At 45.1% G+C, this 26,654-nt stretch overlaps 1 protein-coding gene across 1 annotated transcript in view; it reads left to right on the forward strand.

Annotated features, from left to right (window-relative positions):
• Window positions 1–26,654, forward strand: part of SLC71A1 (solute carrier family 71 member 1) — a 294,743-nt gene that overhangs the window by 262,715 nt on the left and 5,374 nt on the right. Inside the window, exons 10-11 of the mRNA XM_078644426.1 lie at window positions 3,153–3,250; window positions 7,259–7,422. Of these exons, the coding sequence (XP_078500552.1) occupies window positions 3,153–3,250; window positions 7,259–7,422 (262 nt within the window). The remainder of the gene's footprint in view (window positions 1–3,152; window positions 3,251–7,258; window positions 7,423–26,654) is intronic.

Raw genomic sequence — 26,654 nt, forward strand, 5'->3', positions numbered from 1 at the left:
AGGCTGCCAACCACCATTCACAGACCTCTTCCACAGGGACAGCTTCACTTTGTGAAACTGATTTACCAAACCCCCCACCCCCGACCCCCGAATTATCAAGTGTTGGTATATGTTCAGTGATTTGCAACCACAATTAAAGTTGTACACCATACCCCAGCACTTTCCCATTGATCTTACCTCATTAGACTTGGACGTTTCCCAGCAAGAGCTGCTTGCCGCACTTAAGCATCTTAAAAAAGCCAAAGCCCCTGGACCAGATGGTTTTACAGTTGAATTTTATCTCCACTTCTCCAAACTCTTATTACCTAAATTACATTCTTTAATAGGCACATTTCTTACCTTGGGAAGCTCATCAGGCTCCTTTTCAGATGCTCACATTTGCCTCATTCCCAAAGAGGGAAAGGATACAAAATATTGTAAGAATTACAGACCCATATCTCTGGTTAACATTGACTATAAAATATTTGCCAAATCGCTTGCAACAAGATTAGACCTCTTATTTCCTGACCTACTAGGTTCAGAACAATCTGGCTTTGTCAAAGGACGTTTTATTACTGATAACACCAGACTTTTGTTTAATGTCCTGTCGAAGTCCTCTCGTTTGCAACATTCTCTTGCGGCGATTGCACGGGATGCAGAGAGAGCTATTGACAGGGTAGAATGGACTTATCTTTTTTATGCCCTCCAATGGTTTGGTTTTGGCCCCAAATGTATTTCCTTAATCTCCCCCCTTTACTCCAACCCACGTGCAGCAGTTTGTGCCAATAGTTTAGTTTCCTCCTTTTTTGACCTAGGAAGGGGAGTCCGTCAAGGCTGTCCCCTGTCCCCGTTTTTTTCAATTTGGCTTTAGAGCCCTTCCTCTCCAAGCTCCGTTAAAACACTAACATACATGGATTTCAAACTATGAATTCTCACATCAAACTCGCAGCATACGCTGATGACATTTTACTTTTTATATCTAGCCCCACAGAATCTGTACCAGCCTTTCTAGAGGAGGGTAACGAATACTCCTCGATTTCCGGCTATAAACTTAATAATGACAAATGTGAGATTTTGCCCTTGACAAAATTTACTTTTAAACCCGATTTCACTTCCTCCAATTTTATTTGCCCACAATTTTGGATACAGTCTCTTTATGCCTGACCAAGTGTATCCAAAAAATAACGGACTTGACGGCTAAATGGCACCCTCTTTATTTGTCATGGTGGGGTCGCCTTGACACTATTAAGATGATGCTGTCCCCCATAATCCTCTACACAATCTTGAATATCCCTGTGCCCATCCCATCCACATTTTTCAAAAAGATTAACTCTATCCTATCTTCCTTTCTTTGGAACGGCAAAAAGTCTTGGATGTCCCTTGCCAGACTAATATGTCCAAAGTCGGAAGGTGGAGTTAATTTTCCATACTTTCCGGCATACCAAAAGGCATTTCTATAGCGACAAGCTTCTTTTTGGTTACATGATCCTGTTGATCCCTGTCCTTTATGGGTCACGGCTGAGCGTCGATCACTTTCCCCTTTCTCATTTGCTGAATATCTTTCCTTTTCTCACAAACCCTCTGCGTTATCCACTCCCTTACATAGATTCACCACCAAATTGCTTTTATCCTCCACTCCTTCTCCCATCACTACAGTTACTGATTTTTTCAACTCCACCATTTGGCACAATTTGAATATATTAATCAACAATAAGCCCTTTTATTGGAAATCTTGGAGGCAGAAGGGATTAATTTGGGTTTCTCAATTATTTTCACACTTTACTTTTATACCTTTCCCCCAACTTTGCCAATCTTTCACCTACCTACTTCTTTTGCTTGCAAATACCTTTTACTTAAAGAAGCAGTAATGATTACTTATACTCGGCTCTCACAACCCTTAGTTCATCCCACATCTCCCACTTCCACTTCACGACTTTATTCTTTTTTAAAAGTCACTCACAAAACTTCTGATATTTATAAATATATTCACATCACAGAGTTCCCTAGGCCTAAAACTAAGGTAGAAGAACAATGGGAAAGTGATTTTGCTACTTCTTGGCCTATATCTCGGTGGAATGAGATATGGACTAAAATTTGTAAATCATCTAGAGCAGCGACCTTGACTCAATCCCTGTTCTTTATTTACAACAGACTTCTTTTTACACCATTTGACCTTAATAGAAGGTTTTCCACAACCCCAGACCTGTGTTGGACCTGTTCATCCCCGCATGTCACCCTATTTCATATGTTATTCATGTGTAATGAGGTCCATGACTTTTGGAAACAGGTATGGTCCCAAATTAATGTAATTTTTCACAACCATATTCCCTTCTCTTTTACTCATATCTTCCTAGGTAGCCTTTCTACCTGTTGGGCGGATGCCACACTTAATGTTCAAATTATTGACCTGTTACTTGCTGCTGCGTTTCAACATATTACCGTTAATTGGAAAAACTTTTCAAATATTTCATTTAAAGCATGGTGGTACAATGTATGTCACAATCATAGATTAGACACTGCTTTTGTCTTTCCTATTCACATGGCGACAAAGCGTATGAACTTATGGCTTCCCATCACGTTATTTCTTGATGTATGTGCCAAAGGCTCTTTTCATTTATAGCCTACTCAACAAGAAGTTTCTAAACCTCCGTGATTGCCTTTGACGTTCCTTATTAATTCATTATTCTCTTTTTTTTTTTTACTCTCTTTTCCCATAATTGCATTGTCTTACATTTATAACCTTTTTACCCTCTTCGTATTGCTCCCTAGCTCGTTTTTCGTTGTAATATTTTATTCAATTGCTCTTATGTCTTTCTTGATCTGCTTTTGTACTTTGTATTGACACCTTGTTTTTGAACAATAAAATACTTTTTGAACTGAAAAAAGTTGTACATCATATATACATGTAATTCTACAGCAGAAAGAGGAGGAGGGACCCCCTCTTACATACCCCTCCTCCTCTTTGCAAGTCTGAATGGGTGGCAAAAAGTACTTGGAGCAGAGTACCTTCAGATCCCAGGGAGTGCAACTGCATGGGGCCACTAATCTTGTAATATTGGCGATTCTCATATTTTTAAGGCCCACTATAAATAAAAGTTGCTACTGTGTATATTGAGTGTTTCAGCACAGTATATTGCGGATCTTGACAGCCTTTCTTTACTTTTCCTACACAGGATGATGTGGGCTGCTGGAGCTGTTGCAGCCATGTCAAGTATCACTTTCCCTGCTATAAGCGCTTTAGTCTCTCGAACTGCTGAAGCTGATCAACAAGGTAAACATTTTTATGACCAGGGATGGATTACATTTTATCTGGGTGAAACACAGAAATAGCTCGTTTAAGACACACACTGGTGAAACAGATAATTTTTTGTACTTTGATAAACTTATTCAAATACAAGACACTGAGTGATTAATATAACAAACATATCAAGTAGAAAGAATACTTTTTGTCAAAGTTACAATATAAATAGAGTATACTGGTCACTTGTACTCACAGAGACTCTAAACATATGGTATTGATATTATGCCAACCCCGACAGCAGCCAATATTAGTGATTAGCTCCAAGGTCACATACAAAAGTATTTTCAGACCCATCCAGCACAGAACTCTCAATTCACATCTAACATAGCAAACTATGCCATTAATTGGCTATTTGACACCCAAAAGCACTCACTGCCAGTGGTCAGTGAGTGCTTTTGGCTGCAGCAGTTAGCTGCAGCCACTATTACCCATTGTAATTCTGCACAGAACTGAATCTCCTGCATCAAACAGAACAGGATATATTCACATAGCATAACACGTATCCATTCAAATTACTGATACCACATTTTCACAAGAAAATCAAAATCTGGACGCCCCCCCAGTTCCTTAAAGTGCTAAAACGTCATAACAATGACAGAATTTGAGCTACAGATTTTGTGCTACAAAAAAGTCAAATTGTAAAGAAGTGGGGGGATACATTCAGAGAATAGTTAGCAAACTACCAATTTCGAAGTCTGTGCGATATGCTAAAGAAAATCTAATGTCAAGAGTTTGCTCTGTTATGAGCTTGCTTCTTTGCTTCTGAAGAGGTCATGGGGATCAGTGAAAGACATTGCAGACACGCCACTTGGTGCAGGGGATAGGGCATTCCTGAGGGCTGGGAAGGGCTCGGGGTGAGCAATCTGCAGAAAGGACCCTCTTTTAGAAGTACATTTTACTTAGTGTTGATGTCTGCAGGCTTGGAGAGAAATGAACCAGGGCAGCAAATATCATATATCTAAATGATTTATGAGTACACAAATTTCGGTTGCTCCCATCTTCTGTATTGTGCAGTGCAACAGATAGTGCTATGAATTTCTATACACTTCGCAGCTCAAAAGTTGGAGTTGAGAGAGTTCATTAAAATAAAAATCCTTTTGTACTAGTCAGAGGTTTAGACTTGCATGCTCTGGCAGCTAAGTCCATCTCAACAAAGCAGCTTGCCTCCAACTGCCTGTCAACATAATAGTTATGAAGTATGTATTTCTTCATTCTAGCTTGTTCTAAAGCTTTGGCCTAGCTGTAGATATTGTCCAGGAGTGTTTTCTTTTGTTTTGTTCCACTGTGGTCTTTATGTTTGAGTTTTGCTGGTGGGCTATAACAGTGTAAGGGAAAAGAGAAGCTTATCTTAAACTCAGCAGACCTCCATGGCACTTGAAAATGAACAGATGATGTGAGAAAGTCTCTTATGCAAGGTTATCCCGCCACTTTTTCCCTGGTCTTGATGTGGTTTCAAATGTAGTGCACAGGGTCCCTGCCAACCAGGTGCCCAGTGCTCCTTCCCTAGAATAAACTCCCACTTGGTACTTCTGCCCCTGTAAGTCCCTAGTAACTGGTACCCATGGTACCTAGGGCCTGAGTGCTGGGACCATGCCACTTCCCTTGCAGCCTGCATGCCCCTGTGAGGGTGAAAACGACAGTCGACAAGACACCCTTTCTGGGTACCTTGCCAGCTAACACTGCCAGGCAGCATAGGTAAGTTACCCCTCTAGCAGGCTTCACATCCATATGACAGAGTGCACTATACTACAGGTGAGGGCATATCTGCTTGAGCAGATACACCTCTACAATATTGGGCATCATTTCCTATTATTGTAAGTGCCAGTGAAGTCCTAGAGAGAACATGGACTGAGAACTTAACAACTCAAGTTCCACATCATCATCATGGCTTCACTGAATACAGGAGTGATTGGCACCAAACTACTCCTTTCAGTAAACCCACACTGATGCCAGTGTGCAATTTATTGTAGCTCACTGAATCCCTACCAGCCCTGATGTGTTCTCTGACCAGCTGTAGGCATCCAGCCACCACCAGACATGTTTCTGGATCCCTAGGTAGAGAGCTCCTGCTCTCTGGGACCAGAAAAAATGCACATCCTGGGCACAGGTGTCATGCCTCCTCGAAGTACAGACGCTTCAAATGCATGTCCCCTTTGTAATGCGACCCCCCCCCCAGCCCCTGCTGCGAGCCAGCCCCCACTATGGGTGGGAAAACCGGCAGAAAAAAAGATAGGTTTGCTTGCCTCTGCCAACCCCACCCCTAAGGTGGGAGGAAGCGAGGTGAACCCCATTTTCAGTCCCTGCCATCCTGAGGATGGGGGACCCCTCTAGTCAAGGTTGTCTATGCCCCCACCCACAGGAGGGTGGCATACTAGAGGGTGTAGTCACCCAGGTACGGTGCACATTGGCCCTACCTGCCGCTAAAAACACCTCCTAAATTTAGTATTTAGGTGGCTCTCCCAGACCTGGACCCCAGATCTGTGATAACCTAAGAAGCAAGAAGCCGCCTGCTGCAAAAGCCCAAAGACTGCAATGCCTTGGCCCCCGTCTACTGGCCTGTCTCCAGCTTTAACAACCCTTCGACCTGTTTTGCAACAACGACTTCAAAACCCCTAGGAAGACTATTCCCTTCAATAAAGACTCCAATCTCTCAACCTGCCCAGAAAAAATGGACTCCAAAGACTCCGGATCCAGGCGGATCAGAGTCTCCTGCCTGCTCTACACCTGACACCCACGGCCCGAGTCTGATTGGCACACCTGTGCAGTGAAGTCTCCACGGCGAGCCTGACCTTGTGTCAAGCTTTGGCTGACCTCTCCTTACCTCCACAACGGCGCCTGCAATGTAAAATCCAGACCCGACCCCACCCGACCTCGACCAGCTCCAGTTAGAAGATTCTGACATCCAAAAGCACCCCTACACCTGAAGCCCCTGGCCTTGGTGAGCTGATATGACAGTGCCTCTGCAACCCCCTACATCCCATCTGCTACTGTTGGTCTCCCTCATGCAGACTCCAGTGCCACACCTGCAGCCTCTTTGCTGACCAAAGAATCCTAATTAAAACGCATTGGGCGCCTGACGTCAAACTTGAACACTGCACCCGGCCGCCCCTGTGCCGCTGGTGGTGAATGCTTGGTGCTGCTTTGTTGCCCCGTCGCCTCCTGTGCTTAATGTAACCCCCAAAGCCTAGCCCCTGCAATCGATGTGCCTACCTGCAAGCAGTGTGCCCCTAGCCACCCCCTGTCTCCATCGGAAGGCATTGGGTTGGACTCCTATTTTGACCTCTGCACCAGCCCGCCCCTGTGCTGTGGGTGGTGCAGTTTACTTACCTGACCCCTGGTCTTTGCTGACTTTTGACTCTGAAGACTGAAATTGTCAGTTCGATACTCACCTGTTTAACCGCGATACTGTTTTCCCCAATAAAATAAAATTGGACAGTGTGAAAAGTTTTCTAGGTGTTGATTTTTTTAAAAGTAAAAAATATTTTTGATTAGCAACGTACTTACCTTATTAAGAAGACCTGGGTCTTAAAATAAAATACAAACAAAGTATACTTTTACAGAAATTGGTCTAGATCTCCTTGAGTCATGTGTCCATTATTGATCATGTGTGTGCAATGAATGTCTTGCATTCCTCTGTTAGGCCTAAGGCCAATCGCCCACACTACCACTAATAGAGCACTTTGGGTTTTTCATGAAGTCCTGTACACTTTTTTGGAACCCCTGGACTCTATGCGCTTTATTACCACCTAGTGATATCATATACAGAGCCAGCTTCCTACATAAGGTGATGAGTACAATGCCTTACTACGCACATGAGAAATTGCACAGCATTTTTCAGGTTACCTAGTATGAGCCTTTGATAAGCGTTTTTAGTATAACCTTCGGTTTTTGTTTCTAACCCAAATACCATATGTTACACACAATTTTGTCTGTGTCTGGAAAATATAGCAGTTAATTTGTTGATTCCCCCTTTTTCAGGTGTTGGGCAGGGAATGATAACTGGCATTCGAGGGCTGTGTAATGGCTTGGGGCCAGCACTCTACGGATTTATATTCTATATTTTTCATGTGGAACTAACAGAGCCAACAATAACTGAAAATGAACCTGGAGAAAATAGAGTCGCACAACATCATTCTCAACAGGTATTCTCATTTGGTTTGAATCTTTATGCAAGATTTAATTGTTGAACATGAGTTTTACACGTTTTGTTTTTAAAGATCTAATATGAAAATTGCTTTTGTATGTATAAATATCGAGTGCACATACTTAGCACAGAATTTGGACCAGTAAATGCACACCTTGGCGTTTAAGGTGTTTCATGATTGCTTTGTTATTATGCTAAACACTATGGGATATAATCTAAGTCTTATATCTATATACTGTTTCAAATGGAGGCCTTTTGGATGTGATCTCACACCCAAAAAAATTACTTCATTGATTTAGTTATAATTTCTCTGGGGGCTCCTTTGTTGTATCTAATGAACCTTCTTAGTGTTGAGACTCTGGACACAGTCTACAAAATAAACAATCTGAAAGAAACAGTTATAGTTTCCTTACCTTAAAATTACCCCTAGTCAGGAAGGTTTTTCGTCAGCAGTCCCCTGGCGCATCGGAAGGTGGCGTCTGTCGACTCTGCATTAGTCGTTCGCGTCGTGGTCGCCAGGATGACGTTGCGGTAGCTACAAAGACGCCGCCCTCGCGCGTTAACGTCAGTTCTTTCTTTTTCCATGCCAGCAAGTGCAGATCCGTCAGTACCCCCTGTCATTTTTTGACTGAACTTTTTCTCGACTTTTGTCAACTTTGTTTTTTTTTTTTAGTCCATCGACTCCTGGTACACAAGGGATGCCTGGCTTTAAGGCTAGCGGTTCCTGTAGCCGACTGATGTCGGTGACTGATCCGCACTGCGTGTGCCTCTACGCACTTTAAAGGACGAATTCAATGTCAGTAGCCCTTCGATGCTACGCCTGGTCGCGTTCGACTAGTTTTTCCGGGGATGTCCAATTCACCCTTATGGACATGCCCTTTGATGGCCGTTGCCTTTTCGGCGACAAGGCAGACAACGGCTAGAGCGCTTTAAGGACTCTCGGGCTACCGCCAGGTCCTTGGGCCTCTCCACCACCCACCCTGCGCAGTCTGCCTTTCGCCCTTTTCGTGGCTATGGAAGGGGTGCCCAGAGCCACAGGCCGGCGCAGGATGTTCAGCCCCAGCACGGCCGGGGACGTGGGAACCACTGCTGAGGTTCTGGGGGCCAGCGGGCGGGCCAGTCCACCACAGCTCCCTCACCCTCCTAGTCCTACCTTGCAGGGCCAACAAACGCCAGTGGGCGGCAGGATCTGCCATCACCTCCCCCACTGGCGCACCATCACGTCGGACGGGTGGGTTTTGCAAATAGTCTGAGGGGGGTACTCACTCTCCTTCGAGACTACCCCCTCCGTCCATGCCACCTCAGTACCATTGCATGTCGAAGGATCGCCTGACCCTTCTCCAAAAGGAAGTTTCAGCACTCTTGGCCAATGGTGCCATCAAGCGCGTTCTTGCACCAGAAGTAGGTCATGGTTGCTATTCCCACTACTTTCACATCTGGGTTTCCAGTCTTCCCCTATCTCGACGACTGGCTGTTAAAGGCAGGCTCGCCCCAGGCTGTCGTCTCCCACCTCCAGTTTATGGCCGAGCTCCTGCATTTGTTGGGGGTCTCCATCAAAGTGCCAAAGTCACACCTGACCCCCTCTCAGAATCTCCTCTTTACCGTAGCAGTTCTGGACACGACACAGTTTCTGGTTTATCCTCCCGAATAGCGAGTCCAGGATATTCAGGCTATCATTCAGATCTTTCAGCCTCTATCCTGGGTTTTGGTCAGGATGACCCTCAGGCTGCTGGGTCTGATGCCTCCTGCATCCTGCTGGTTGACCATGCCAGTTGACATATGCAGGCTCTGCAGTGGGACCTGAGGTTTCAGTGGGGCCTGAGGTTTCAGTGGGGCAATCTGTCCGATTGCTCCAGACCTCGGAGGGCACTGCACACCAGTTGCAGTGGTGGCTCACAAAGCAGGACTGGGTCGGCGACAGAACCCTCTCCCTTCCCCAACCAGAGTTCACAGTGGTGACCGATGCATCACTTCTGGGATGGGGTGGCAACATGGCTGAGGCGGAGATCAGAGGCCTCTGGTCTCCGGCGGAGTCTGGGCTCCACATCAACCTTCTGGAGCTCAGGGCGATTTGTTTTGCACTCAAAGCATTCCTTCCCTCTGTCCGGGGAAGAGTAGTGCAGGTGTTCACAGACAAAACCACTGCCATGTGGGACTGCAACAAACAAGGCGGGGTGGGGTTATGGACCCTACATGAGGATGCCCTCCGCCTCTGGACATGACTAGAACATCAGGGCATATCCCTGGTGGTTAAACACCTGGCAGGTTCCCCGAACATCAGAGCGGATGAACTCAGCCGCAGGTGCATGATGGATCACTAATGGTGTCTTCACTCGGAGGTGGTGCAAGGTCTCTTTCAGCAGTGGGGAGCGCTTTGGTTAGATCTATTCGCCACCGAAGAGAACGCGCATTGTCGGGAATTCTGCGCGTTGGAATTTCCATGGCGGCACTCGCTAGGCAACGCTTTTGATTGCGAGTGGAGTTGCGGTCTGTTGTACGCATTTCCGCCTATACCACTTCTGCCCAGAGTGCTGAAGAAGATCTAGCGCGACCGGGCCAAAGTCATTTTGTGGCTCCGGATTGGGCATGAAGAGTCTTGGCAGCCAAGCGTCCCTCCACTAAGACAGTATACCCCTGCCGATGGAATACATTTGTGGCATGGTGCATAGCAAAAGGCTGTGTATCCCCTTTCCGCCCCTCTTTCTGAGGTTCTCTTGTGCTTCCATTTCTTTGGCCCAGCTGGGCTCTGCTCTGGGCACTCTAAACGGCTACCTTTCGGCCATTTCAGCCTTCCTCAGGCTTCCTTATCAGCCTTCTCTTTTCAAGTCCCCTGTTGTAAATAGATTTCTTAAGGACATTACTCATCTTTTTCCTCTTGTCCCCTTCGTGGGATGTGAACTTGGTTCTTACCTATCTTATGTGCGCTCCCTCTGACCCACTACATAACTGTCCTCTCAGGCTTCTCACTTTGAAAACTGCCTTTCTGGTGGCCATCACCTCTGCACGCAGGGTGAGTGAGCTACAAGCGCTTTCTTCCAAGCCTCCCTTTTTGGCTGTCCATCCGGACAAGGTCGTCCTATGAACTAGACCTTCCTTTCTTCCAAAGGTGGTTACTTCTTTCCACATTGGCCAAACCATCACTGGGCCCACCTTCTTTCCGCCTCCGCATTCTTCAAAAGAGGATCCATCGTCTGGATCCAAAACATGCACTTTCCTTCTACTTGGATAGCACCAAACAATTCCGGGTACACGACCAGCTCTTTGTTGGGTACGTGGGCGCTAAGAAAGGTTGGGCCGTGCACAAATGGACCATCTCCAGGTGGGTCGTTCTATTAATCAAAGCCTGCTATTGTTTGGCAAAGAGAGAGCCTCCAGTGGGACTGCGCGCCCATTCCACCAGGGTGACGGCAGCTACCACTGCTTTGGGAGGAGGAGTCCCACCAAATGACATCTGTCGGGCAGCTACGTGGGCATCGTTGCACATGTTCACTAAACACTACTGCCTGGACAGCCAAGTCCGGAGAGACGCCTTCTTTGGCCATTCTGTTCTCCAGGACTTTCTGGTGTGAACTTAGCTTGCAGACTCACCTCTGGAGTTGATATTGCTGGGGTATCTATTCTAAGGTAAGGAATCTCTAACTAACTGTTTCTTTCAGATAAACAAGTTACTTAACTTCGGTAACGATATATCTGTAAGAAACAGGCGGGTGTACCTAATCGATTTGTGCATATGCTACAGAAGAAATTGTGGCTGACTTGTCAACTTAGTTTTACATATGGTCTGTTACCACATTTTTCATAGATTACGGTTTTAAAAAATCTCTCTCTGCCAAAGATGCTAAATTTTGGTGAAAAAGTGTAGTGGCATCTGGTGAAATTTGAAACTGGAGGGGGTGTAAATCTTTGTCTAAAGTTGGACTCTGTGAGCAAGTGTAGAAAACAAGCCTGACTTTCTCCCGGAGTGTTCATAAGGGTCTCCCCTGAGAAAATTTTGGAAAAAAAGAGACCAACTGGTTCATTTTAAAGTGCAATTTTCACTTAAATTGACTTCAAACAGAGAAATTAATAGGGCATTAATGACACATTCTAATACTTTTGAGTGCCAGGCAAGCATTACTTGCCTTTAAAATGTCTGCATTCACAAAAACCAAGACATCAGAAAATGATGCCACAACTTGTCTAAAATTGGCTAAAGAGCTATACGAATGCAGACTAAAATCTGGGTATGCATTTTCACAATCCCTATATAGTCCAAAGTGTTTATCCTTAAACAAAAAAAAAAAAAAAATTCACTTTTCATCCTGCCTCTTTTAGATAGTTTTCTAGTATGTAAAAACTAGAAAAAAGGGGGCAGGATGAAAAACTAAGTTATACTATTCTCAGATTCATAGGCTATCGACTGAAGAAATAGATAAATATAGGCATATACAACAGTGCTAATAAAGGCTTGTACAATAGTGCTAAAGCTCAATCTACAGAGATCTTATAAGATCGGGCAGAAGTTAGATTACATCAGTCTTGCATGCACAGTTCTGCAAAATCTGTAGTAATATCACTTATTAAGAGAATTTCCTATGCACATGATACTCTGCTTCTCCTTTCATATGACAACAGCTCTTTGGCTGCACAAAAAATCTTTTTCAGCATGTGTGGGAGCAGTAATGAGTTGCATGTGGGCCAATAACCTGCAATGTAATCTGTATAAAACGGAAGACCTTCTGTTTGGCTCAGCCTCTAACTATTGGTGGGATAACTGTCGGCCAGTTGTACTGCCTTCACACGTTCCCCCTGCTGAGTTAAATTTGATTAGTCTTTCTTTTCAATACCAGCTATCAGCGGTAGTGGGATCTTGTTTCGTTATCATGAGGGCACTTAAGAAATGTATTTATCGGCCGCCCTTTGAGCCTAGGGAGCGGTGATTCATTCTTTTCTTACGTCTAGGTTGGACTACACCAGTGCAAGTGACTGAGGCCTCCTGGATTATCTCCTTAAACATCTACAAGTTGTCCAGAATGCAGATGCCCACTTCTTATCTAAACTCCGTTGTCATACTTTTATCTCCACCTGTTTAGCTTAGCTAACTGCCCTTGCTGCCGATTAAGAGAATTATGTTTAAGTCTCTGATACTGGCCCGTCGTTCCTTTTTATAATTCGGGCTCCCAGTACCTAATAGAGAAGCTCTTGTCTTATCGTCTAACAAGAGCACTTTGCACCTCAAAGGCTCTTCTTATAGTAGTTCCTCCATTCAAACGCTCAAGGAAAGGGGCTCCTCTTTTTCATTTCGCACCGCGCAAGCTTGGAATCTGCTTCGATTTAGCTTCATAATACTCAGAATGAGTCCCAGTTTCGTAAAGCCTTGAACCCGAAACAAACATCCTGGGACCGGTTTCTGGGTAACACTATTCATCAGCCAGGCTAGCTTGAATCCAGTGGCAAAGTGAGCAAGGGACCCACGTCTGGGCATACCCTGCCAACTTAGGGTGAACAAAGCGAACACAAGGAGAAGATGGACGGCGCGCTCTGCTCTCTCCCTCTCCCTCTTCCTCTCCCTCTCCCCCTCCCTCTCCCTCTCCCCCTCTCCCTCTTCCTTTCCCCCCTCCCCCCTTCCCCCTCTCCCCTTCCCCTCTCCCTACCCCCTCCCCCTCCCCCTGCCCCTCCCCATCCCCCCCACCAGCAGACTACTGCACAATCATCCTAGGTTTAGGCCCAGTTATGCTGGAGCCACAGACCCATTCTGGTTGGTACCTTGTCCACCACATAACTGGAGCAGCGAAGCAACTCATAGCTCTGACCTGGAAAAACACTGCTGCCCTCTCTTGGCTTAGTTCACACTGCTATGGCACACCTTACTCATGGAGCAAATGTTCCAATAGATCTTGTTTTTCAAGAAGAAATGTACTTGCCTTTTGCAGCCCTTGATCAACTATATGTCCTGAACGGAATACCTTTGCTTCTGGCCACCAAGTCTCTGACCCCTTCACTTGTTTGACTAACTGCTTCCTGTGGCAGCACAGTGGCGCCCCCAACACTGAGGGGAAGCAGCAGGTGGGGGGTGGCTCTCACTCCTCACAGTCCCCTCCCCTATTTACTTTCCTTCTTACTGATATCTAGTACATGCTAGACCTGTCCCTCTCCACACTCTGCTGGATGCTTATTTCTTTGGTTTTGATTATGTTTCTGCGTTGTTGGGCCCAGTGGCTTCTTGGTCCACTCATCATGGTTCTGCCGAGCAGGACCCTGTCACCCTCCCACCGTCACTCCCTCACAGCTATAGAAAGCTAACTTTAGGGGGTGGGGAGGCACATTCTAGCAGGCCCAGCCCCAGTGCTTTCATGCCAGACAGCTCAGGCACAGAGGGTTTGGTTCATTTGCCTTTGTTTGTTTTTTCTGTGCCTTTGCAGTGACTATTCAGACCTTTGGTGTTAAATGAAGTTTCGTATATCTACATGACAGTGGATTAGGTCAGTTTTCACCTTTTATGATCTCAGACACAAACTCTGATGTTGAAGCCAAAGAATGTCTTTGTCTGATCCCTACAGCCTCTGTGGTGTGTGGGGTCTAGCTGCAGCCCTTTGGCTTGTAACTCCTACACCTCTATACACCTAAAAGCTAATAATGGGGAAGTTAAACTGTCTCTCTCTCTGGCCCTTCAAGACATCCTAGAAAGGTCCCTCTCCCTTTCTTCAGGCAAGTCTCCTGACAGAACGAGCCTGCTAGGTGTCTCTGGGGGGGGCGGGGGGAGGGCACAGACATCTTCCACAAATCCTGAAATGTCAGGATTTAAGCTCTGTTGAGATATTGGCTGTACCAGCTCCAACATATTACTCTGAGAATCATTGCAGGGCTAAGTAGTTGTGGCAGATGTACTATTACAAAGGTAGTATTATAAATTGTTGCAAATCTTCGCGATGTATACGGCAGTATGAAGAATCAATAGGAATAATAAAGAAATGTATCTAGATGCACAAGAATAAGGTCCTGTGACAATCCAAAAATACCTTGCTAACTGATGTTACATACTTAAATATAGTGGGCCCTCAGCACTGGGTGAGCCCATAAATAGGAAAGATTGGAGCGTGTCCCCTAAATTCAAAAGTGGTGACACAAGTTAATACAGAGGTCTTCTTTGGCTTGTGAGTAAATCCAAGAATAGCGATGAAACCGTTGTCAATATGGTGTTACATGTAAGCAAATGAGCAATCAAAAAAGATGAGCAAGCTTACACATGATTTGTTCAAATCATACGTTATAAAGGCTGAAAAAGCTGAGTGTTCGAGGCACATGAGCTGCAGATTGTACACTATGCATTAGATCGCCACCTGGTGTTGGGCTCGGATGATTGCAGGTTGTTGTTTTCTTGGAAGAAGTCTTTGTAGTCACGAGATAGGTGACTCCTCCCTTGGACAATACTGCGCACAGGCTTCAGCTCCATCCTTAGATTGTTTTTTTTCCGCCACTGGGTTCGGATGGAAGTTTCTCCGCTCCGGCTAGAAAAACACTTTTCAGCAACTTCGAAGCGCAGAACTCACACAAACTTCCAATAACTACCTTCGACATCGACTACAATACTTTTCGATGCCATCATTTCTATTCCGGTCATCGAAGTGGGCCGTTAGGCCTATCAACGCCGTGAGGCCTACACCACATGGAAAGAACTCCGTTCAAGAGATGCTCGGTATGTCAAGCAAAGTTTCCACATTGTAACCGCCACGAGGTCTGCAACCTCTCTTTCGCCGGAACACGACGAGTCGACCTGCACAGCTTGTGCATCCTTCCGATCAAACAAAACCATCCGGGATCGGAGAGCACGTCGACACGAAATGAGTAGATCAGCTCCAGTACCGGAAGACATCTTCGACGAAGAGGTTCCCCTCGTTCCCGAAGAAGACTCACCTGATCCCCAGATCGTATCAGAGGCAGACGACTCCATTCCATCGGGTCAGCGCTTGAGTACTACTGCCCCTGCACCACATATTCTGCCCAAATCGAAGGCAAAGGTCAGCACTCCGCCCAAAGGGCCCAGTCGAGACAGAATACCTGCTTCAAAAGCCCCGCTTTCCAGCCCGGCTCCGAAGAAACCAACTAAGCCTTCTAGTGCCTCAACACCGAGCAAGCCTCTTCCATGGGCACCAAAAAAATAAAGACGCCTCGGCACCGAAGCCAAAAGACCCGTCGGCATCAAAGCCTAAACCAGTACCGGCACTGAAACATAAAGACTTACCGGTACCAAAACCGAAAGAAGCACCGGCTCCGAAGCCGTCTACTTCTACACCTTCGACGCCGAAGACCTCAAAGCCTGATTCAGAGGTGCCCAAATCCTCGAACATGCCTACAAAGCCAAAAACAACACCTTTGGCACCAAAAAATATGCCACAGTACGTTATAACACCTCCCAAGGCTAAAGGCACATAACAGCCTCCTCTGGAACCGAAAAAATCGACGCCCAAGAAGGTTGTAAAGCAGGAAGAACTTTTTAGACCAGATCCTCGACAAAAGAAGATCTACATAGACCCAAAAACAGGTCATGTAGGTGCTACACCTCACAAGAAGAGACCAGCAGATGCACCACCCACACCTGTGGTTCCTGCCAAAAAGGACTGTGCAACATCTCCTATGCACCCTTCCTCTCCTATACCTTTCTCTTCTTCTCCTGTTCCTCCTCACATATCACCTCAAATCTCTCCTGTACATTCTCCATTATCATCACATTCCCCACAGCAGAATGATGATTAATACAATTTGGGTGGAGGGGAGGACATGCAAGACTCTGATTCATACCAGGTAGATGAGGGTGTATGGGATTTTTCAAACCCAAAATATGTACCTATTTGGGATTTTACAAACCCACAAAATGTGCCTGACATCCCTGAACCGCAGTCATACCCATCAAAGCCTTCCCCTCCAGAAGATACCATTGGTTTTGGTCAGCTGTTAAACAGAGCTGCGTTTTACCATGGAGTCCCTATGCAGTCCGATAGCATAGAAGATTTTCTCCTAGATACCTTTGAGCAGTCTCAGCGGTCTGCTCAAATTCTTCCCATGATCAAGGGGGTTATAAAACACGCTCCAGAGGTATTTAAAGACCCTGTACGCTCTAGGATACTAAACCCTAGAATCGAGAAAAAAATAGACCAGCACCCACAGATCCCGTCTACATTAAAGGACATCTGCCACTAGACTCATTAGTTGTGGCCAATGCTAGGAAGAGGGCAAACTCTCAAACTTCTGGCGAAGCACCCCCACCTGACAAAGAATCAAAAGTAATTGACGCGTCAGGTAAGAGAATAGCTGCACAAGCTACAAACATCTGGCGTATAGCAAATACACAAGCCCTCATCTCTCGTTACGATAGGGCTCATTATGACCAGTTAGAAAAACTACTTGAGCACCTACCAGATCAGTACAAAGATCAAGCAAATGACCTTATTCAGGAAGGCAAGTTAATATCCAATGCCTCAATAAAATGCGCACTAGATGTCGTAGACACAGCATATAGAGCTGTAAACACCAGTGTCATACTCAGGAGACATGCATGGTTACGCATTTCGGGGTTTAAACAAGAAGGTCAAACCACCATTTTAAACCAACCATTTAATCAGAACCAGTTATTTGGCCCAGAAGTAGACACTACGCTGGAAAAAATTAAGAAAGATACAGACACCGCAAAGTCTATGGGGGGGTTTACAGTCCACACCAGCTAGAAGCTCCTTTCATCGCTCCTCGTACAGAGGAGGCTCCAAACAAACTGGAGCAGACACTACAACATCTTTCAAATCCCAAACATCCTCTAACAAGGGATACTTTAGAGGAGGATACAGAGGCAATAATAACAAAGGAAGAAGTCGTGGTAACAATAACAACCGATCCTCTTCCACCACAAAACAGTGACTTCCCTCTGCTCCCCCCACAGCATTCCACTCCTGTAGGGGGCAGATTAACACAGTTCCTACCTGTCTGTAACTCTTTTACAACAGACAAGTGGGTAAGACAGACTATCCAACATGGCTACTGCCTGGAACTTACAGCAACCCCTCTAACACATACCTCCCAGGCAGCGTCCAATGTCTACAGACCATCTGACTCTGCTTCAACAGGAGGTTCTATCACTTCTACAAAAAGATGCTATTCAAATAGTCCCTTTAAAAGAACAAGGAACAGGGGTTTACTCGCTGTACTTTCTAATTCCCAAAAAGGACGGAACACTAAGGCCAATTCTCGACCTCATGCCCCTCAACCATTACATACAATCAGATCATTTTCACATGATCACTCTACAACAAGTGCTTCCACTGCTGCAACAAGGCGACTTCCTTACGACACTAGATCTAAAGGACGCCTACTTCCATATCCCCATACATCCTGCCCACAGAAAGTATCTAAGGTTTGTACTGGAAGGACAACACTACCAGTTCAAAGTCCTCCTATTCGGAGTGACAATGGCGCCAAGAGTATTCACAAAGTGCCTAGCAGTGGTAGCAGAACATCTCAGAAGACAACAAATACGTGTCTTCCCTTATCTGGACGACTGGCTCATAAAAGCGAAGTCATTCAACCAGTGTGTTCAACACACACATCGGACAATTCAAACATTGCACGACTTAGGGTTTACAATAAGCTACACCAAGTCGCACCTGCAGCCTTCGCATGTACATCAGTATCTAGGGGCTACAATAAACACGTCTACAGCTCTAGCGTATCCCAGTCCAGCAAGGATACAGAGCATTCAATCCTTAGTCACTGCTTTTCAACACCAACAATCTCTGCAAGCCAGGGTGTTTGAGACTATTAGGCATGATGGCATCTTGCATCTTCATAGTACCACACGCACGATTGCAAATGCGCCCATTACAAGAATGCCTAGCACAACAGTGGAACCAAGCTCAAGGTCAACTAACAGACCTGGTGTTGGTAGAAAGCTGCACGCATCGCTCTCTGCAGTGGTGGAACACCAAAAACTTAACAAAGGGGCGGCCGTTCCTCGAGCCTGTTCCACAAGTAGTGCTTACAACAGACGCATCCCTCACAGGGTGGGGAGCCCATCTCTTACATCACACAACTCAGGGCCAATGGACCAATCAACAAAAACTACTCCATATCAACCATCTAGAGCTGCTAGCAATATTCTTAGCACTCAAAACTTTTCAACTTCAAGTACAAAACAAAGGTGTCCTAATCTGGACGGACAATATGACAGCCATGTACTATATACAAAAACAGGAGGGGGACACACTCTATGCAATTGTCCCAACTTGCACAGAACATTTGGAGATGGGCCATTCCTCAAAACATTTATCTGTTAGCGGAACACCTTCCAGGAGTTCACAATCAGATAGCAGATCTGTTAAGTCGGCAGTCACAACAGATTCACGAATGGGAACTACATCCACAAGTTCTTCAGCCATTCTTCCATAGGTGGGGGCACCCACACATAGATCTGTTTGCCACTCACGAAAACGCAAAATGCCCAGCCTTCGCCGCCAGGTTTCCACACCCACTGTCCGAAGGCTATGCGATATGGATGAATTGGTCAGGCAGATTGCCGTACGCTTTTCCGCCTCTCCCACTCATTCCATTAGTAGTGCTCAAGCTCAGACAACAGTCTCTCACACTGATCCTAGTAGTTCCCACATGGGCACGCTGACCGTGGTTCACCACACTACTGGATCTCTCTCTAGTTCCACATCAAAAGCTACGGATCACACCCTCCCTGTTAACACAGAACCATGGAGAAATCAGACGTCCAGACCCAAACCAACTGAATTTGGCGATCTGGCTCCTGAAGTCTTACAGTTTGGTTATCTAAACCTACCACCAGACTGTATGAATATCATTAAAGAGGCTAGGAGACCCACTACCAGAGCGTGTTATGCCGCTAAATGGAAAAGATTTGCCATTTATTGCAACAATAATCAAATTGATCCCCTGGATGCTTCCATCCAAAATATCATTTGCTACCTTTTACATTTACAAAGGTCTAATTTGGCATATTCTTCCATACGCCTGCACCTTGCAGCAATTGCAGCCTATTTACAAAACAGGCAACATCTGTCTCTCTTCAGAGTACCTGCAATCAAAGCATTCATGGAAGGATTAAAAGGAATAATCCCACCCAGATTGCCACCTTCTCCTGTGGAGAACCTCAATCTTGTCCTTACAAGACTCATGGGGCCCCCTTTCGAGCCGCTACATAAATGTGAACTGCAATTCCTAACCTGGAAAACAGCTTTCCTTGTTGCCATTACTTCTCTCAGAAGAGTAAGTGAGATACAAGCCTTCACTATACAAGAACCATTTTTTCAAATACATCCTAACAAAGTGGTTCTTAGATCTTATCCAAAATTTCTTCCAAAGGTTATCACTCCTTTTCACCTAATCTGTAGAGTTACCGGTGTTTTTCCAAAACCCAGACTCTGTAGCGGAAAGGGCTTTACACACATTAGATGTTAAGAGGGCTCTCTTATACTATATAGATAGAACTAAATCCTTTCGAAAGACAAAACAACTGTTTGTATCTTTCCTCCACACAAAGGCAACCCCATCTCAAAGGATGGGATTGCAAGGTGGATTGTAAAGTGTATACAAATATGCTATATTAAAGCTAAACGTACATTAACAGTTCCTCCTAGAGCGCACTCCACTCGCAAACTAGGAGCCTCTATGGCTTTCTTAGGAAACATACCCCTAGAGGACATATGCAAGGCAGCAACATGGTCTACACCACACACATTCACCAAACACTATTGTGTTGATGTGCAAGCAAAGCAGCAAGCTGCTGTAGGCCAAGCTGTCCTTAAAACTCTCTTTCAAACTACTGCAACGGATACAGGTGAGACACTGCTGCACAATCAATGCATAGTGTACAATCTGCAGCTCATATGCCTCGAACGGAAAATGTTACTTACCAGTATGCATCTGTTCTTGGCATGTAGAGCTGCAGAGTTGTACACGCACTCCCGCCTCCCCGGGACTTTTATCCGTTCCAGTTTTTCATCTTACTTAGATGCACACGCATGGACATCCTTCTTTCTTTACTTCTACTAGCTCCATCATTTCCCATCATGGCGAAAAACAATCTAAGGATGGAGCCGATGCCCATGCGCAGTATTGTCCAAGGGAGGAGTCACCTATCTTGTGACTACAAAGACTTCTTCCAAGAAGACAACAACCTGCAATTATCCGAGCCCAACACCAGGTGGCGATCTAATACTTAGTGTACAACTCTGCAGCTCTACATGCCAAGAACAGATGCATACTGGAAAGTAGCATTTTCCTTACCCAATGACAATGCCGAAACTTAAGGTCAACCACCGACTTGTACCACATGTGTTCCTCATTAGGATTAAAGTACTTGTAAGAGTAGGTAAAGTATGTAATAGCGGAGCTAGACTTCAATATTGGGATGAAAGTGTTGTGGACGAATTCAGTCCCATTGAGCTTCCAGCAGTATAGGTATTTTATTTTTAATTGTTTTGCAGATTTATGTAGCGCAAACTCGACCTAAAGGTATTGGAGTGCTTTACATGAACACGAGTTACATTACACAAGGACACATTCATTTTTTGGGAGGCACGGGGAGCTTAAGGGATTTTTCCAGAATCACAGGATGTTGAGCTGTCTCGGACTCGAACCTGGTTCCCCAGTTCCAAAGTTGGCCACTCTGGCCATCAAGTCACATCCTCTCCCCTAAACTAAGTTAGGTATTGAGTGTTATACAGTAGAACTCCTGTAGACAACTTGCTTGAGTAGACTGATCAATCGTTATATGTGAAGGCCTTTATAAGCCGTCCAGTATAGAGGAAACCACAGTGTTTCAAACACACGCTATCTAATTTATGAGGTTCCAATAACAAGTCTTCTGTTGACAGAACGGTTTGGTTGTTTTCATTGAATAAAATCAACTCTGCTTTTACAGCCATGATAAAGTCCGCTTTGGACGAAGCACGTCTCGGCTGCTCATCTTCCTCATTGCTCAACTCCCTACATGTAACACTCTATTATCAACTGTATCATCGTCACAACCTTTGAGCATAAATAAATGTTAATCATGGACTTCCTCCAGCGCTTTGTCGACAAGGTACTGCTGCACGCACCGTTCCATAGGGAGCTCCCAGTTTGGATCTTGGCCCCGATACTCCGCCTGGAGGAAAACATGTCCTTTCGGGAGTGGCGATCTGGTGGTTGTGAGACTCTCGCAGACCTCTACCCGAATGACTCCTTTGTGTCCTTTGAGGGTGCCATGGAGTCCTTTGAGCTCGGTGAGGGACAATACCCTCACTACGGTAGTCTTCAAGAGGTGGCCAGGATAACATGGCCCCAATTCCCGGAGGTGCCTCCGCTCACCAATACCCTCGACATCATCATGTCCTGTGGGAGAGGTAAACGCCTGATTTCCCTCCTCTACTCCGCTATGCGCCGGGATTCGACCCCCCCCCCCCGATAGCCCCAGCCTGGGTGGCATGGGAGGCAGACCTAGGGGGGGAATTGGAGCCTGCACAGAGGAAGCGGATTGGACTGTTGACCCATAAGGTCTCCTGTAATGCACGTTTTAAACTTATACACTTTAATTTTGTCCACCGCACATATATGACACCGGTCTCCCTCCATCGTATATCGGCGGATAGACGCCACAATTGTCCTGGATGTGGAGTGGGGAGGGCGGGCTTCCTGCACTTGGCGTGGGAATGTCCTCTTGTCCAGGAATTTTGGCGCAGGGTGGTGAAGTATATTGTTCAAGCTACGCAGCTTCAGCTTCTGCTAGACCCACTCCAATGTCTCCTTGCGTTGGTGCCCAGACCCAAAAAAAGGAGACTGTCTTATAAGTTCCTGCAACTCCTACTAGTTTTGGCGCGGAGACGAGTGGCTATCACTTGGATGGGTCAGAGGGCGCCTGAGATTCCCATGTGGCTGAGGGACGCGAGAGAATGGGCCTTGGCTGAGGAGACCCACATGCAACACACCCGCAGGGATGACAAGTTGCAGGATGATTTGCTTGCCTGGAGGACACTGTGCATGGAGGGACTGGCGGAGGATGACTCTGATGCCACCAGCGCTGAGTTGTTTTATTCTGATGCCTCGGAGTCTGACTGTGGAGGAGAGGGTGCTGGAGGGGAGGGCCGTGAGACAGTGTAGGTGTCCCCCGTTGCCGCGCTAAGATCCCTTAATATGTATGCATGTATATTACTGTGATTCCCATAGGTCTTTACCGCCTTAAATTGACTGGACCTTAGCTGACCCTCACACAAATGTCCTACTCTATTGGATCAGTACTAGCGATGCCATTTGTGGGGTAAATAGTTGTTGTTAAACTGTTTTGTAATATAAGAATGTGAAATGACAAAAATGGCGAAGACACGGATAGGCTTCATATCCTTGGAGCACAAACGCAAATTTCTCCTTTGATAAACATGCCCTGATCCTACCCCGCCCAGCCTCCGGGATGTGGGCCATACATGGCTGTGTAGTGCCATTGGAATTGCATGCTCTTACTGATTGCATATCAACAGTGTTGATGTCGGTATGCTTGGTGCCTTTTTTTCTATGCCTTCGCTACAATAAAAATATGTTTTAAAAAAAAAAATCATGGACTTCCTCACAAGCCAAAGATGGACTCTGTATTAACTAGTGGCCTTCCTTTTTGAATTTCGTTGAGGGGGTGGCCCAATTTTCCTTGTATGCTTAGTTGTGGCAGGTACATCAGAGAGTGCTTCTCCTTGAATGCCTGTGTGATGAGCGAAAATGATAGAATCAGTGAGTTAAGTTACAAATCAATTTAAGTTTAGAGCATTAAGACTTGCTTTTTTTTCTTGCAGCCCAGTAGCACATGGCAAAGCCATTTTACAGTAGATAGATAATCCTAACACAGCTTGTATTGCTTTTTGAAGCAAAGGAAGACCACACACATCTTGACACTAATTGCCAAAGGCTCTGGAACATTATGAAGGATATAGTTCTCTTATGGTGATTTAACTCCCATCTACAAGGTCTTTCCCCGTACCAACCTTTGGGTATCCCTAACAAAAAGCGCTGGAAATGTCTGATAGCAACTTCAAATACAGAGCATGGTTTACCCACATCCCATAAATATGTGCAAGTCATATGTGACCCACACCACCAGTTTCCTTACAGTTTGAAAAAGGAGCAAATTGGTGTGTGTTTTCTGTTCAATTGCGTGTGGGTTGTCGGAAGAATGTTGATAATGGGAAAAGGCTTTAGAACTAGGAGTTACATGTTTGCTAAAAAAAGGTAACATTAACACAACTTCTTGGCAAACTTGCCATCATTTAGGGAGGAATTTGGAAGATTTTAGACTGGAGTATAATGTTGGCAGAATGTTTGGGGAGGGTAGCCACCTAACATTTCTCCCAGGTGAATGCCACTGGACGATTAGTCAAGGTAGAATTTGCCCCAACATTGAATGTATCAAGGATGATTCATGTTATCATTTTTTAGGTTCTTCAGCAATAGATCTCTTATAGATTCGCAGAGGGTGGTGGCTGGTCCTGAGGATGGCACTGGGAGTTATTAGTCTCTGCTGAAGGTTTTGCAGTGTGCTTGTTGTCCACCTGCCTTATTCTCAAGTATTTCCATCTAGAATCTTGGGGTAAAAGGACTTTCTTGCTTTGAAAGGCTTGAAGGCCTTCAATGGCTTGAAAAGAAAGTCTATCTGATACCCCTTAGATGGCACTCAGTGATTTGTCCATGACTGTTATAAATGACGGTTATAAATTTAAACTGCTGGAAGAACTCCGCCGTTGTGGATATTAGCAAATGAAAAACTATAACTGTATATTGGGCTAAGGGTTCTCCAGTCCCTTGGCTTTAACCACAGTGAAATCCACATTGCCGGAAACATTATTCATGGTCCTGGCGGCTGCCAATGAGACTGGATATCAGAAATTTCTGCTCCAAAGCTTCCTTGTGCTGCCGGAGTATGTATTTTTTTTAGGCATAGTTAAGGGGCAAATTAGCATAGCGTTCAAATTTGTGACAAGGGTGAAGACCATAGTTGGCCATGGTGCTGGCATTATTCTGTTCACGTCAAAAAGAGGGAGACTTGCTCACCTTAGTTCTTTGCCTATTAAGGGTTTAATACGAGTAATATAAAGGTACTTGTAACTTGTATATGCTGAAAAGTAATTCACATCCATGGAATTATTCTTCGTTCACCTTCTCTTGTAAACTTATAATGGCTTTGAGTTCCATTTGGAGCAGGTGCATATAAGCATTGTGTTCACAACATATCTGGTTTTAATATCATCCATTAGATATTATTGAAAATGCTTTGCTTCATAGTAAAGACCAGTTAGAAAGTTTAAGTGATTTTAGTGGCACTTACTTGATCAGTAAATTAAATTGAAAGCTTATAAATACTATTCTTTTGCGTTGAAGTAAAAATCATACTCAGGACTTCGGGGAAAAGTTCTATTCAGTTACTGATGGGTCCGAGGCTACCCCCTCTGAGACAGAAGACAGTTGCGAAGCCCTGCTCTCTAGCTCCACAGCCAGCTTCAATGCTGCCATGGGAAACCTGCCAAAGGATACTGTGGTAAGAAAAAAATAAACTGTCAAGGAAACAAAGAGATTCCCACTCCCTGGAGAAAGTTAGCGGTGAACGCAGTCGGGTTAGCAGAGACGATCTGGATCCAAAGTTAAAATGGGATTATTCAGCTACCAGGGGCACGTATCCTGAACATACAGAACGGGTGACGACAAGGGCGGATGAAGATTCTCCCTCTCTTCGGACCATTCTGGAGTCAATTAAGCAGTTTCAGGAAGAGACAAGAATGGATGGCAAAAAGAACAGGCTGGCAACTAAGAACCTACAAGGGGCAGAAAGGAAAGTGGCTAAAATATGTACATATACTAATACAAGACTGGCCCAATTGAAAGACCGTACAAGCCTTCTTGAAAATTGCCAGGTGAAAGACTCAGCCAAGCTCCTTACTTATGATAAACAACTAACAGATGTGCAATGGAAACTAGAAGATCTCGAAAATCGTCAGATGAAATAATCTAAGGATTCTAGGAATCGAAGAGGGGGTGGAAGGCGACGATATCAGGACCTATGCCCAGAAATTAATGAAGGGAGCTTTTCCAGAACTACACCAATGGGATTGGGGAACTGAAATCCAAAGAGTCCACCGTTCTCCACTAACTCTGAAGAAAAGTCAAACAAGAACACAGGAGGGGGTGATAAGACCAAGAGCGATCTTAATATACTTTGGAAATTTTGTGCTTAGAGAAGAAGTGTTTTCTAAAGCTCGCCAGATGCTAAACGCTCCTTTGAGAATTACATTTTTTTTTTACCACTCCTGATTACTGTCACAGTACAGTAGAGAGACGTTGGCGGTTGAGAGAGCTGGTGGAACCATGCCGATCGATGGGCTTACAAGCCTATCTAATGAATCCAGCTAGGCTGAAGATCATCTATAAAAACAATTCAAGAGTTGTTTCATCTGAAATCCAAGCTAAGGCTTATATGGACACGCTGAAGCCTGAAAATGCCAAATCTACACCTTTTTAAAAAAAAAAAAAAAAGGGGAAATGGCTGGCTCGATTTGACTTTCTCTCTTTCCTATAGACACTAGCACAAGAATCTGGGAAAATGTATGCACTTAAAAAGGAGGGGGAAAGGGAGGAACAGCTGGGTTTTCAACTTTTAGCATGCACTTCACAGGGCACTAGGACACGGGGGGCGATACTTGCTCAGGCTAAGGCCATAATGGTTAAGAAATGCCTTACCGATCCTTACGGCCGGTGGGCTATGGTTGAGTGTCAAACTTTGGGGTTGAATTTTACCCTATGCTCGATATATGCCCCAACAGTTGATGATCCGACGATATTCAATCAAATTAACACACAGATGGCAAATTGGCCTCTCCCAATAATAATGTGCGGTGATTTTAATATTAATGGATTAAATGGTTTATTGAAGGAAGACCCTGATAACTTTGTAGGACGAAAGAGGAAAAACCACAAGGCTCTAATCCAAATTATTAATGCTAACGGGCTTATAGATATATGGGAACAACAAAATGCAAGTGGGGGTGGCAGCACATATTACTCTGCACCACATAAGGCACTAGCACGATTAGATTATTTTTTGGTTTCTCCGACTTTTCTTTCTATTTCCAAAATAAGCAAGCTACCACGCATAATATCTGATCATAATCCCCTAGTATTAGAGATTTCAATCCCAAACGGTCAGAGTCAGCAAACCAGCTAGTCATT

The sequence above is a fragment of the Lissotriton helveticus genome, chromosome 1_1 (genome assembly GCF_964261635.1).
Source record: "Lissotriton helveticus chromosome 1_1, aLisHel1.1, whole genome shotgun sequence".
Taxonomy (NCBI): domain Eukaryota; kingdom Metazoa; phylum Chordata; class Amphibia; order Caudata; family Salamandridae; genus Lissotriton; species Lissotriton helveticus.